Source organism: Bos mutus, chromosome 19 (genome assembly GCF_027580195.1).
Source record: "Bos mutus isolate GX-2022 chromosome 19, NWIPB_WYAK_1.1, whole genome shotgun sequence".
NCBI lineage: Eukaryota > Metazoa > Chordata > Mammalia > Artiodactyla > Bovidae > Bos > Bos mutus.
Window position 1 is genome coordinate 38,155,800 of NC_091635.1, and position 13,902 is coordinate 38,169,701.

The 13,902-nt window shown below is 44.3% G+C and overlaps 1 protein-coding gene across 1 annotated transcript; it reads right to left on the minus strand.

The window, feature by feature from the left end:
* Positions 1-206: 206 nt before the first annotated feature.
* On the minus strand, positions 207-9,985 carry LOC138992127 (E3 ubiquitin-protein ligase RNF213-like). Its single transcript, XM_070390217.1, has 10 exons — positions 9,417-9,985; positions 7,840-7,972; positions 7,448-7,531; positions 6,739-6,919; positions 6,152-6,353; positions 5,034-5,111; positions 3,958-4,152; positions 3,428-3,517; positions 3,158-3,336; positions 207-1,589 (listed from the first exon to the last, which is right to left on the minus strand). The coding sequence occupies exons 1-10, from the start codon at positions 9,537-9,539 to the stop codon at positions 1,436-1,438; spliced, it is 1,419 nt and encodes a 472-aa protein (XP_070246318.1). The 5' UTR covers positions 9,540-9,985; the 3' UTR covers positions 207-1,435.
* Between the last annotated feature and the right edge of the window lie 3,917 nt (positions 9,986-13,902).

The window sequence follows — 13,902 nt, forward strand, 5'->3', positions numbered from 1 at the left end:
GATGTCCTCGCGGAGTGCCTTTGCATAGAATTATTAGATAAACATAGGTTACTATATTACAAGTGGATATGGTACCAGATCCTAGGTCCCTGTGCTCCCCTTCCTCAACCACAATGAAGAGAAACCAAAATAATGAAATTGGAGCACAAATTGTTCTGCAGCTCCCTCCAGTGGCGCTGAAGAGCCTACATTGTCCTTGGCAAGCATTTTCTATTTTTGTAGCTCTCACCATTCTGTGGGCTCAATTTCAAGTTGATTGAGTCATCATCTTATTCAGAATGTGTGTGAAAGACATTTACCTCTGACTTGTAAACAACTTTTGTCTCAGGGCTAACAGGTGCCGAGCTACCCAGGAACAGGAATTAGCCCAGAGCGGTCAGAAGCACCAAGTGGATTTTGAAAATACGACACAACACTTACAGTGAGAATAGCAGCACAAGCTTGGGGTGCGTTGACTATTCTCTTTTTCCTTTATCAGAAACTTGCCTGGTTGTATATTCTGAGTCTGTTTCTGTGCCTTGACTGAGACCCAAAGAAAGGACCAGGTAGTCATACACTTGGGAAAATCAAGACCATGCTAAGAGCTTTATTATTTATCAGAATCCTACAGAAGCAAAAACTTTCCCCAGAAATGCCAGAACGATGCGTTTGATCTAACTTCACACTGATCAACTTTCACTTAGAATTTACTAGAATACTAGAACTGGCAGGAAATCTGGCCTTCAATCCAGTCCCTTCATTTTGTAGCTGTGGAAACTAAGTCACTAACAGTGTCCTTGACTCTTGGCCCAGCGCTCTTCACAATGAAAGCTTGGGGCTCTGACCCTTGAAATTTGGCAGTGAATCATTTGTGGGCATGGGTGAGGGCTGGCTAGTTCGGCCTCAAGGCACTCGCAGAATGGCCTGACTTGTATTTGTATCTTCCTGGAGACCTAGAAGTATTTGTACAATTCTCTGAATTTAAAGGAATGGAAGAAGGAAGAAAGCCAGCTTCTCTTTTGTGACTGCAGAATAAACTAGAAAAGAAGGCCCTTTTCCGTCCCTCTCAGCATGCAGTAGTCTGAGGAAGCAGGGCCTGGTGTGCTGGGTACGCGCGTGGTAAGAGACTAGGACACCTGGGGCACAGGTTTGTATGTGTGAAGCTGAGAAGCTATTTTTGGTCTCTCCTGGTCTGTCCTAGAGGATGGTGCTTTATTCTAGTTCCATGTAATCTTCAGTTCTCACCTCCCAATGAATGGTATTCGAATATGAGGAGATAAGTTTCTGAATATACACATGTTCCTGAAACAGCTTGGTTCTCAAGACTCTGTCAGCCAGCACAGCACATCTTGGTCTCAAATTTAGTGCTGTGCCCACAGCTTTCCTTCTAAGCACCCACCCATGAGGAGGGAAGAGCCTTCTCTGCCCAAGTCTCCTGTAGAGACAGGAAATCATTCTATCTCATTTGTCGATTCCGTTTCAGTTCAGCAGCCATTTTCCACACAGCAACACAATTGGAAAGCAGTATCTCTTCTGGGAACTGAGATTCCATTTCAGGAGGAATTTCACTGTCTTTAGTCTCCATGTAACTCACCAGTGTATCTCTCAGGCTGAAAAACCAAGGAATAATAGACAGCATTAAATAGTCATGTGACATAAGGAGTCCTGTGATCACTGGTCAGTTTTTCAGGTCATCACAGGACTAAAGTGCTCATTAAGGCCGGTAATACTGAGAGTCAGTTTAAAGACAACTAACTGCTGGCTCAGTGGTTAAGAATCTGCCTACAATGCAGGAGACCTGGGTTCAATCCCTGGGTTGGGAAGATCCCCTGGAGAAGGGCATGGCAACCCACTCCAGTATTCTTGCCTGGAGAATTCCATGGACAGAGGAGCCTGGCGGGCTATAGTCCGTGGGGTCGCACAGAGTCAGACTGAGCACATGCAGCTGAGCCGCTGAGTCACTGGCCTGGCGCTGGAATCCTGGCTTCAGGGCTCCAGTGCATCCCTGCTGCCCCCACCCTGGAGTGCACATACTCTATGGAAAGGAGCTCCCCTTGATAAGGGCCCAGCCAGATGGTTCTAAACACTCTAGTAATATGTCTGCTGTACAAAAAACAAAGCCTCACCATTAATAAAGCTTCTAGTCCAGTTCATGATTTGTTTAACAAAGATCATAAATTCTCTAGGAAGAGATATTCTTTTCCTACACTAAAAAGTCCGGGATAGTAAAGATTTCTTAAATAAGTTCAAAGAATACAAATGTAAATAGGCATATGCTACATAGCATAATGGAGGAAAATGGCAATTATGAAGCCCTATGTCAGTGAGGAAAACAGGAGTTTATCTATTTAGCAAAACAATAAAGTGAAAATCTCTTCCTCAGACCACACATTAAAGCACAAGGAAAAAACACGGGAGAATATTTTATAACCTTGGGACAGGACCCTTAGAGGTATATTTTCCTAGAGACCTCATAGGAAAATTCTCTCAGATTTGGCTTCATAAAATTAAAGACTGAGATAGAGCAATTGTAACATACCAGATAAAATATTAAGAAAAATACAAATACTCCAAAAGAAAAATAATCAGGAGGCAGTTTGGAGGAAGATACACGAATGGCTGATAAGTATTTTCAGCCTTACCAGTAAATGGGAAAATATAAGCAAAAATGAGATACCATTTTTTGGCCATTAGATTGTTAAAAATATGAAAGATGGATAATATTCAGTGTTCGGTATTCTTTATACATTGGTGTAGCTTTTTCTATCAAAGTTAAAATGCACATCTCTCTGACATAGGAAGACCACTACTCATAATGTGAATATATGACTTTTGCAATTGATAATGGTTAATCAGACTTTCCTGATGGCTCAGGGGTAAACAATCTGCCTGCAATGCAGGAGATGCGGGTTCAGTCCCTGGGTCAGGAAGTGGGAAATGACAAACCACTCCAATAATCTTGCCTGGAGCATCCCATGGACAGAGGAGCCTGGCAGCCTATCATTCATGGGGTTGCCAAAGAGTTGGACACGACTTAGTGACTGAACAACAATGGTAAATCAGCAGGAAACCAAATGCTGCAGTGAGACAAGAACAATTTCCACGACTATGGAAAATCTTGGGAGACATGGCAGAATGTTGTATGTGTGCCTCGCTTGGCAGGCTTGCAAGCCCGTACCTCCACTCAGGGTTGAAACTCTCTGCAATCTTGGGGTTCTTTAGCTTCAAGATCATCATTTCGTGAAGCTCCAGGAGGAAAGCATCCAGGCCAATCTGATTTAGGAAGGTGTTGAGCAGCTTAGCATTTTCAGGGCTGAGATCAGCTTTGTACCTTGAATCAATTTCCCCAAATGGCTTCTGGAATGAAATAAGAACAAATGATACATGAAGCCTGGAAAGGGAATGTGCGGCTCCCTGAGTCCAGGTGGACGGAAGAGGCCAAACTCACCTTTCCCAGGCGAAGTAGCTGTTCAGACTTGTGGGCAGAGAGGAACTGCCAGAGGGCGATGGTATGTTTTAACTTGCATCTGTTTAAGGCCTGAAAGAGAAGAGAACTCTTGAATATGAGGCCCTGTTTTCATTTGGCCCTGCACTGATTCCACCTCCTTTACTATAGAGGCCACCTCTGCTTCGTCCACTAATTTCCTGCCTCAACTCTGAAATGTCTCTGAAAGCCCTCTCCCACTGCAGCATCTTGGGGTCCAGGAGCAGCACCAGTCTGCATGCACACCACAGCAGACTTGTGCTTCCAAAATCTGTACATTCCGAGTACATCTCTGCATCTCCTGTCAATGTGTTCTGTTTACACTGTAGACTGGCTGGGGAACGAGGTATTTTCGCCTCCCCTCCTTTTCAGGGGCTGCCTAGATAGTAGATACCAACCCTACTCCCTAGGGGGTGGTATCCCAGTAGGAAGTGGAGAGACGATGGAGGGGACAATGCTAATTTCCTTTGGAAGAGGCCAGACACGAGACCTACCTTTGAAACCAGTGAGGTCAGATCGCCCATCTTCAGCATGTCTTGGATATACACATTTAAGTGCATGTCTGGATCCCCACCAGCTGCGCTCAGAAATCCCAACGTGACTTCTGTGGCAGACAGAGCTTCACAGGCGTCACTGTAGGACTGCAGTTGTCCTCTGAGGGCAGTGATGGCCACGTTGGGGAGGGGACTCTAGGAAGTCAAAAGCAGGATGGGTCCACAGTTGGGGCATGCTGTGCACCACTACCCTGCAAGAGTCTTATCTTCTTCACTGCCAAGGCCACGGAATGGGACAGGCTCTCTAAAAACAGTAGTAGTCTGCACTTGGTGCTTCTTAAGTGAAGCAATATTCAGATATATTACAGAAAGAGAGATGAACTTGTTGAATGTTCAAATCAACTTTGTGAGGATATGAATATGGACACACATACACATCACACAGATATACAGCCCCCACAAACACACACAACATGCATAAATCAGAAAAGCAGGAATAAGTAAGTCTCTGGACCTTTTGCCTCAGCATACACAGTCATGACATCATCTCTAAAATCTACAAGAACAAGACTTCAATCTGTTTATACTCAATGAGAAAAACTTCGGCTGGGACTTCCCTGGTGGTCCAGTGGTTAAGATTCCGCCTTGCAATTCAGGGATGCGGGTTCTATCCCTGGTCCGGGAGCTAAGATGCCACATGCCACGGAGCAACCAAGCCCACGTGCTGCAGCTACTGCCCCCATGCATTCAGGATCTCGTGTGCCACAACTAGTGAGTCTGTGCCTTGCAATGAAAGTTCTCTTATGATGCAAAAAGTCCCTCATGGGGCAACTAACCCAACGCAGCCAAAATAAATAACTACTTTTTAAAAGGATTTATGACAAAAATAGAACTTCTACTGATTTGCTATCCTATTTGCCCTCTGGAAAAAAAAAATCGCTGAACTTGGAACAGAGGGAGGCCCTGAAACTCTTTGGTGCTCACAGCAAATGCCTCGAGTAAAGGCAGAAGAGTCCTAATGTGGATGGAAACATTCTGGTAAGATGGAGGCACAGGCAAATAAGGTTGATCATCACCTGTGGCATTTTGTTCTTGATGTCCATGAAGAGATGCTCATAGTTCCAGTCCCGTCTGTATACCAGAGTGGGTAATCCCTAAAGGGGAAAGAAAAAGACTGGAAATGGAATCCACTGTGGAGGTTTCCATCAGATGACAATATATGCCTGAGCCGAGACTCAGTGGTAGTCCCAGGGATTTCAGTGCATCACCCGGCAAAGCTGGCAGCTCCTTGTTGCCTCATGATGTGTGTGTTTATCCTGGAAGCTATGGAAACAGGGACACAGTGAGGAGCCCAGCCTGCCCGCCATGGCCAAGCAGACACTGTCACATAGTATTCTGTGGCCCTCGAGCCACCAGTGCAGGCAGGTCTCAAGGACATGGTGCTGACACACTGAGCACAGACTGTGAGCGTGGGGCACTCAGCTGACAGAGCAGAATGAATTAGGCTTGAGCTCGAACAGTTCGCCGCCTAACTGCAGGCAGGGAAGAAGCATAAACAGAACGAAGTACCACACCTTTGACTGGACCTGGAAGCAACAAGCACAGTGCAGGCTGCATTCAGGGAAGGGAGAGTGATCCAGCCTGTGTGGTCATGGGATTCAATGCAGGGAAGTGGATGGAGAGATGCATTTCTGGATGTTAGAAATGTGGCCTAAAGAGCCTGAAGACAGGGACTGGTTGGGAGCTACTGCAGCAGTGGAGCTTAAGGACAGATGCTTTGAACTAGAGCAGCAGGCTGGTTGGTGAAATGAAGGCGCCTGATGGTAGAGATGACAGACTGTGTTTTCAGACTAAAGGAAAAGGGGAAAAACAATGAGGTTCAGTGTGGGTGGCTGGTGGTGCCATTAACTACAGCAGAGAAATCTGGACTAAGTCCATTGAGATCTGCAGTCACCCTTGGGGTACTGAGGTGTGGATTGGATGCACAGACAACTCTGCAGAGCTGTTGGCCCTGAATGCAGGTGTGGTCACAGATACTGGGAGTGTGGACGAAGGGTCCAGAGGATCCCTCCTCATTCTGAAATCGCTGTGATCAAAGCCACACTTGAGGCAACTTTTGCAAAACAGACACACAGACCACAGACATGTGGACCATGGACATGTGGGCCACGTCAATACAGCAGGTCAGCCTTGCCTTGAGGGTCAGCCTAGGCTTGCCCTGAAGGAAGCGGCTGATGATCTGGCGCTGGATCTTCTCCAGGTCAAACTCCTGCAGGGTCTCCCCACCCTGCTCCACTTGGTACTGGCAGTTGGAGAGAATCAGTGGAATCAGGTCCTGCTCCACTTCATAGCTGATGACGTGCAGGTCGGCAATCTCAGAGGCATCGACGGAGTAGCTGGGGACAGAGAGACAGAGCTTAGGGTCCCAGTGAGGTGCACGTGGCCTGTCCATGCAGAGCCAGCTCCTGTCTGACGTTGCCATAGGCTGTGCAGGTGCTGCTGCTGCTGTGGCCCTGTCCGTGCAGAGCCAGGCTCCCCGTCCTCTGATTCTCCAGGCAAGAACACTGGAGTGGGTTGCCATTTCCTTCTCCAATGTGCAGGTGAAGGGACATGCAAATCTGTGACACTTGTGAGTGTAGCTGAAGGGGTTTCTGTTTAAGAAAGGACCTGAAGCCTGGCTTGCTGTCTCTAGGTCTCATGACCCTATTTTCCTGTTTGTTCCCCCCAGAAACGACTTCCTGTGCTGAAAGAGCGTCCCCTGCTGTCGGCCTGCATGCTTACCTGTTGTCTTCTTTGGAGAACTTCTCTACCGCATAGACAATTTCATTGTGCAACTTAATCAAGTAGCTGACTAAGGCGGTGGAGCAGAGGCCCCGGCCCTGGCGGCGAGGCAGGATGACTTCCAAGTCAGTGTCCAGATCCAGGTCAGAGCTGCAGTAGTCTTTAGGCAGCTTGATCTCACCTTTAAACGACAGAGGGGCAGTCACCTCCCTGCTGTTTCTTTCATAGCCTCAGGACTGGGAGCCCACCACAGTGGGAAGGGAGGCAATGCAGAAGCCCCCTCAACAGAACAGAGCTGGGAACCAAGGGTGCTTCTGTCTTCCACGTCTCTTTTATGTGCTGACAAGTTTGAAATATTCTCAGCTCCTTTTTGATTTTATATACTTTACTTTGATTTTATAAAATTTATTTTGAATTTATAGACTTTAAGAGGACTGAGGGGTTGTTCTTTCTGAAATATTATTCACTCATCAGACACCCCCACAAGAGTTCAGCATTAGAGGCACACAGCATGGTGCTGTGCACACACAGAAAAGGCAGAGTTCAGCTCAGCTCAGTTCAGCCTCTCAGTCGTGTCTGACTCTTTGCGACCCCATGGACGCCAGGCTTCCCTGTCCATCACCAACTCCTGAAGCTTGCTAGACTGGAGAGAATAGGCCTTCAGAGAGGTGCTCCTGTGATGTTTAGTATTAAAGGGGATTTGACTTACCATTGGTCTCCAGCGATCGCCTCAGCTTGTTCCATGTTGACAGAAAGATAGTGATTCTACTGAGGGCTAACTTTTTCAGCCCATCTAGCAAACAAAACACTTTTTAAGAACTGCAAGATAACACCTACTCCTATCTAGGTCAAACCAACAGAATTACTTGATCTTTGACCCCCACCTTCATATCATCACCAACACACTCTAAATGCTGTTTAAACTAAAGCTGAGTTTAAGGAACCAGAAAGAGAGAGGGAGATTCTGGACTGATACAGCAAAAGCCTCTAATGTCCCCAGGCATTCACAGCACCCACTGCTTCATGCTACAAGCTTAGGATACAGAACACACATTAGCCCTGAACTGGTAGTCCTGATGCCCTGTGAGAGCAGAGCCTTACCTGAATGGTGACTGCTAATGAAACTTTGGATGGATTTGTATTCAACTTCTGAAACATTCTGGAATCGTTTCACTAGATTCTTTTGCAGCTCCAAAACCTCAGGCAAGAATTTTACCAGTCTCAGTTCTGCTTCCTAGAGAAGGGAAGAACACCAGGAACACTTTTTAACATATCTAGATAATGATCCTGGGAAACAGACTTTGGGGCTGGCTCAGGCCATGTATTTGTAGTTTAATACAGTCAATGTGGAGAAGGCAATGGCACCCCACTCCAGTACTCTTGCCTGGAAAATCCTATGGACGGAGGAGCCTGGTAGGCTGTAGTCCATGGGGTCACTAAGAGTTGGGAACGACTGAGCGACTTCACTTTCACTTTTCACTTTCATGCATTGGAGAAGGAAATGGCAACCCACTCCAGTATTCTTGCCTGGAGAATCCCAAGGACAGAGGAGCCTAGTGGGCTCCCATCTATGGGGTCGCAGATTCGGACACGACTGAAGCGACTTAGCAGCAGCAGCAGCAGCATGGTCAATGTGCCATTTTAGATGATAACACATCATAATACTTGCAAATGGGTTAATAGGCCAAATCATTCTCTCAGCAAGTACCTAGCGACTGCTTACAATGTGGTGGCCAGTGTTCTAACCTCTAAGGGTCAAGAAGCAAACTTGTGCGGCTGACACATCAAATGTGTTGGCCAGAAGCTGATGAAAGAAAACAGCCTCTTGGGCCCATGAGATGGGCTGGGTGTGGAGAGGCACTGCTGAGAACAAGAAGATGAAGCATGTAGGCAATGATGCTTAGTGATGATCCAGTGTCATTCTGAAGACCTAGGACCTATGCTGCTTCAGTGTAACGGGCCTGCCTGACACCAGTGGCAGATCACAGCGTTATCATGACGGCCTTCCCACCGGGAATCCATTTTCATTAAATGACCCACCAAAATTTCTGCATCATCTTACTTCTTCCTAGACTGCAAATACTGGTGCATGGAGGGAAATGATTAGAAAATGTGTTTTAGAAAATAAAAATTCAAATGGATTAAAGTTAGGAAGAGTGTATAATTCTGGCTCTGAAAGGTATGATGCACATGTTACTGTGTTACTCTGTTTCCTCCAATCCTCCCAACACCCTCCCTCTGAATGGTTTAGGGGAAAATTTTTTGTTTGATTTTGGCTATGCATTCTCAACTAAAATTTTTTCATTCAATAGACACTCATTTGGAGACTAACTGCTCCAGGCACTGGGGAATGAAGATGAACAGACAAAGGAAAGATTTTATTCTATTTTTTCTTACTGAGTGATTGGGAGAAACCCTCCTGGCCCTCAAGAACTTTACAGATTCCTACTAATTCCAATTCGTGTATATATTTCACCTGTGACTTTATGTTTCAAATGACTCATACAGATGGATATGTTTGGAGATTTCTGCCCTGAGTCTTCTGCCAGAGACACTTTATTCAAAACTCAAAGTAGTTTAATGGCTGTCCATTTTCAGGACTGATCAGACTAAATGAGAGCAGGGCCTTCACATCTCCAGGGGACATGTAAGTGGTGGTCACAGCGAAGCAGCCTCACCTTCTGCAGAAACTTCCAGAGGATGGGCACTGATTCTTTGCTGTTCTTTTGCTCCACGATGTGCTGGAGGTACTCAATGGTGATCCTTTTCCTGCAGCTCCACATCTTAGAGCAGTGAACCATGCTATTCTTGGGCAGGTGGGGCAGGAAGGTCACTGGGTCACCATACACGATTTTGGCCACAGGGTTGGAGCTGATGCGCTCATCTTGGCTGATCTGAGCGTTCACTGCCAGGAGGGTTTTCTAGATACTAGGTGAGGAAAGCGACATGGGATCTGGAAGTGAGATGCTACTTCAGATGGACTGGATACCTAGTGTGACCTTACCAGTGGGCTGATTTGGGAGGCTGCCCTCCTTGTTTTAGCCCGTAATCAAATAGTCACATTTCCTATCTTTATCATAATTTATATGTTCCTTATTTGCAGGTTTTTGTCTCTCCAAACAGAATGAGTCTCAGACACCTATATTTTATTACTATTATTTTAAATACTTGCTGATTTATATTTCCTGATGGTCTTAGTTACTCTCAGTAACATTCTTATCTGACAGGGTTTATTTCTCTGCCTCTTGCTTGCACATTCTGCTCTAAAAAGTAGTGGAGAGAAAATGACTGCCTGCATTCTGGATCCCCAGTAATTCCCCAACTTGACATACCAGCCCACCTCAGGAGGGGACAGGATGGGGAGGGGGCAACAGGAGGGTGGGGTGACCAAACAAAGAACACCTAAATCTGTGACTTAGCCTAGGGTTTCTTTCTCTAAGGGACACTTGCAGAAGAGACAACAGATCAAGGGCTCAGCAGAGGCTGTGAAACCCCCTCCTGCACTTTCCCAAAGAAAGTAGCCCCATAGCTACTCATCACTTACCTCTAGTTCATGCAGAATAAGAGTCTCAACAAGATTTTCCCACCTGTTCCTCTGTTTCTGGTTGACAATTCTGCATCAAAATTTAAAGACCCTACAAAGAAAAATGTGTGTGTTACCCAAGAAACAAAAACCACAGCATTCTGCCTAAATGCTAAAGAAATGTTTAATTGAAATAATGCTCCTTTTGGGAGCAGGGTGGATATTTTTTCCAAAAGTAACCTGAACATTTAAAAATGTTTCCTGATGCTAACACCAAACTTATGATCTTTGAGAAGATACTTCAAACTCTAAAATCTCTAACCCACATAATTATCATCTTAAAGCCATTCTGAACAAAATTACTGAAAGGACCAATACTGGAAATCAGAAGCCCAGGGTCAAAATAACAGTGAACCAGGGTCTCAACTGCTGCCACCTGGGCTTGAAGACGGAGGCAGGACCCTGTGGGTGTCCATGTGATGCAGAATGCCATATAAACTGTCAGTGTGCTTCTAGAATTTGGTCACTTTGTCACTATGAATTTGGCTGAACTTACCTGGTGTGAAATCACACCAGAATGAAAAACTTAAAATCTGATTTTGCTAAATGGGTAAATCTGTGCTGATGTTGGTTTATGGCAAAAAAAAAAAAAAAAAAAACCCTGAAGTGGATTTTCTTGCCATATGGCAGAAGTTTCAATCGTTGTTGTTATTTTAAATAATATTTTCATTAGAGTGGTAATTTTAAAAGAGTTTTGCAAATAAACAAAAAGAAAACAAAACTGATCTTAATTCCAGCACTCAGATAACCCTCTTATTAATTTGTCTTACAGACCTTTTCTTTCTGGGTGGATTTTAAATTTTAAACTAGAAAAATTAGCTCAGTGATCATAATAGTTGTTAGCCTGTTTTTTAATGGAACAAATTGTGGACATGACACGTATTAAATCAAGCTGAAATGGGTCAGGACCCTATGGTAAATGGGCCCACTCTTGTCCTCTGCCTGCCTTGTCTGTGGAGAAACTTTAGCCAGAGAATAAGTTTAATCAGAGAAATGATAAAATACAGAAACAGAGGAAAACAGTCATCGGAGGCCAAATAATAATAATGTAGTCATTAAGCATAATCAAGGACCTTTAGTTCCTTCTTAAGGGTTATAGATAATATTCTGAGACATATTCTGTGAGCTCTCTTATAGATACTGAAACCCCAGTTGGAGAAATTAACCACATGATGACCATACTGAGCCATGACATAAGCTGCCACAATTCTGAGAGTTGGCTTCAAAGAAATGGAAACAAATCTACCCTGCAACTGAAGATTAACTGTACAAGACAATCATGATGATGATAGTCAGACCATCAACGACCAATTTCAAGAGTACTGTCACAGCTGACTGTCCTGCTTCTGTATGTAGTCCCCTCCTTTCACTTATAAAAGCTTTTGCCTACTAGTTGTCAGAGAAGGGAGTCGGCCTTTGGTAAGACATCTACCAGCCATCCTCTTCCTTACCCCTGCCTGCTGCCTGCTGCTGGCATGCTAAATAAAGAAAACTTTTCTTTTCACCAAGTTGGCCTCTTTACAGCTTTTGGGTGGCGAGCTGCCAGACCCCACTTTTGGCAACAAGCCCACTACAGCATTTTTTAAGGAAAAGCAAATGCTGTCCTCCCCCGACCCCCACCAAAAAAATGGGAGAGATGTACAATTGAAAGAAGCCACGTTCCAAGCGCTTATCAAACATTAGTCTCTTTGATGTTTCTTTAACACACATCACCTCTTTTGGATGCCCTGTGTTCCCCATGCAGTGGCTGAACTACATCCAAGGCTGACTTTTGAAACTAAAGCCTCCCAAATACACTCGAACCAGCAGGGGGTCAATGGAAAGGCCAGGCAGGTCCTCCCCTCCCTGACTCTCTGGAAAGTGCCTGTCTTCCTGCTTCCCCCTCATCTCCTTCTGGGGTCGAGGAGTGCCCTGCTTCCTCTCCTGGCTGTGCCCCACACCCTGGCCCCATGCCCAGCTCCTCACTGTGGCTCTGCTCTTGGAGAAGGTGGCACAAGACAAGGTGCACCACACTGGCGGTCTCGTCCGCGCTCCTCCCCAGTGTGTTCATTAGCTGCTCCAGGTCTCTCTGGATGTGCTGCTGCAGAAACCTTTTTGGATCCGACACTGGAGGTTTGATGATGTTCATCAAGTCCTGTGGGAGCAAGAGGACAAAATGTCAAGCAAGGTCTTGTCTGTGGAGGGGATGGCAATTTAGGAGAGGTCAGGAGGGGTGAAGAGCCAGTTTCGAGCCAGAGGACAGTCTCTAGGAGGGATGTCAGCATGATTCAAACAGTAGAGGCGACAGAAAACTGAGAAGCAGAAATGAATGTACAGTCTGAAAATGACTGCCTTCTATATTGTCAATGTGAAATAAAGAATTTTAAAAACCTAAACTTTTTGCTCTCATGGTTAATTAACTGAGATAAAATGCAACATGCTCTTTCTTTCTTCCCCAGAGTTACAGAAAAGACACAGGTAAAATCATGGTTATTTTAGCCTCTCCAATCCCAGGTGTGGACCAGAGACACAGAGTTTCAGTAAAAACTGTCTTTACATAATGTGACAAGTATTCTCCCTTACCACCATAGGCCACAGTGGGAAAAATTAGGATATGTGAATTTTACATTGTGTTGTGCATTAGGTAATGCCCCTTATTTGAAATCCACAGAAAGTGGCTAGAACTTTCTATTTCATATTTTTCAACTATTTAAATGATTTACTAAACATTTTAAATGATTAAAAGTTAAAAGTCAAAGTACAAATTACAAAAGTGACAATTAAAAATTCAGATTAAAATGGTTTAAATAATGATAAATTTTTATTTAAATTTTGATCGCAATTGAACATTTTAAAGTGTTTTTATATAAAACTTTTAATTCTAAATTCAATATCCAAAAAAATTTAAATAAAGAATTGGTAAATTTTTAATTTTCATCTTTATTTTAATTTAAACCTCTTTTAAATGGTATTTCTTTTTAAAATTGTGAGTTACATTTTGAATATCCATCTAATTGTCAAAGAATTGGTATCAGGTTTCAATATATTCCATCTGGACCTACATACACAGATAAACATAGGTTAATAAGATTTGTTTTATATTGTAAAACATTCTTCATTTGTTACTCTTGCCAGTATCATTACTAATTCATGAGAACCTCTTGAACCACAAATTGGAACTTCAAAGAGGTATAAGAAAATAGTTCCTTGTTTCTTTTGGGAAAGGATACTTAGTTATCAGAGAAGCAATACATTCACACTCTCTGAAAGGAAAGAGTGGTCAAATTCATCGATCTGTCTTTCCCCTTATCCAAGTACTTCTGCATTCAGATCTTCCCCATACTTCCTAAATAGTTTCTGCTTCTGATGTCAGTAAGGGCCACAACACAAAAACCTCTCAGCATGCAGACATAGGAAGCAGTCTTGTGTTTCAAGGGGCAAAATCAGAGAACTGGAGCAGAACAGGGTTAACCACAATAAAACCAGCAGTACCCTTCAGGGCCTTCCCAGGAACTGGGTAGGGCTTTTTAGACAAAAGGATTCACTATAAAAAAACTACAATAGAAACTAGTACATGATTGGGCAGTACAATGCTCTACCTG

Bases quoted from the DNA above. Each gene is read 5' to 3' on its own strand.
- LOC138992127 (XM_070390217.1), bottom strand. From the start codon at position 9,539: ATGGTTCACTGCTCTAAGATGTGGAGCTGCAGGAAAAGGATCACCATT. The intron at 7,973-9,416 runs GTGAGGCTGCTT...TCCCTTCTCTAG, and splicing joins TCTGGAAGTTTCTGCAGAAG to GAAGCAGAACTGAGACTGGT. The intron at 6,354-6,738 runs GTAAGCATGCAG...CTCTGTCCCCAG, and splicing joins TTCTCCAAAGAAGACAACAG to CTACTCCGTCGATGCCTCTG.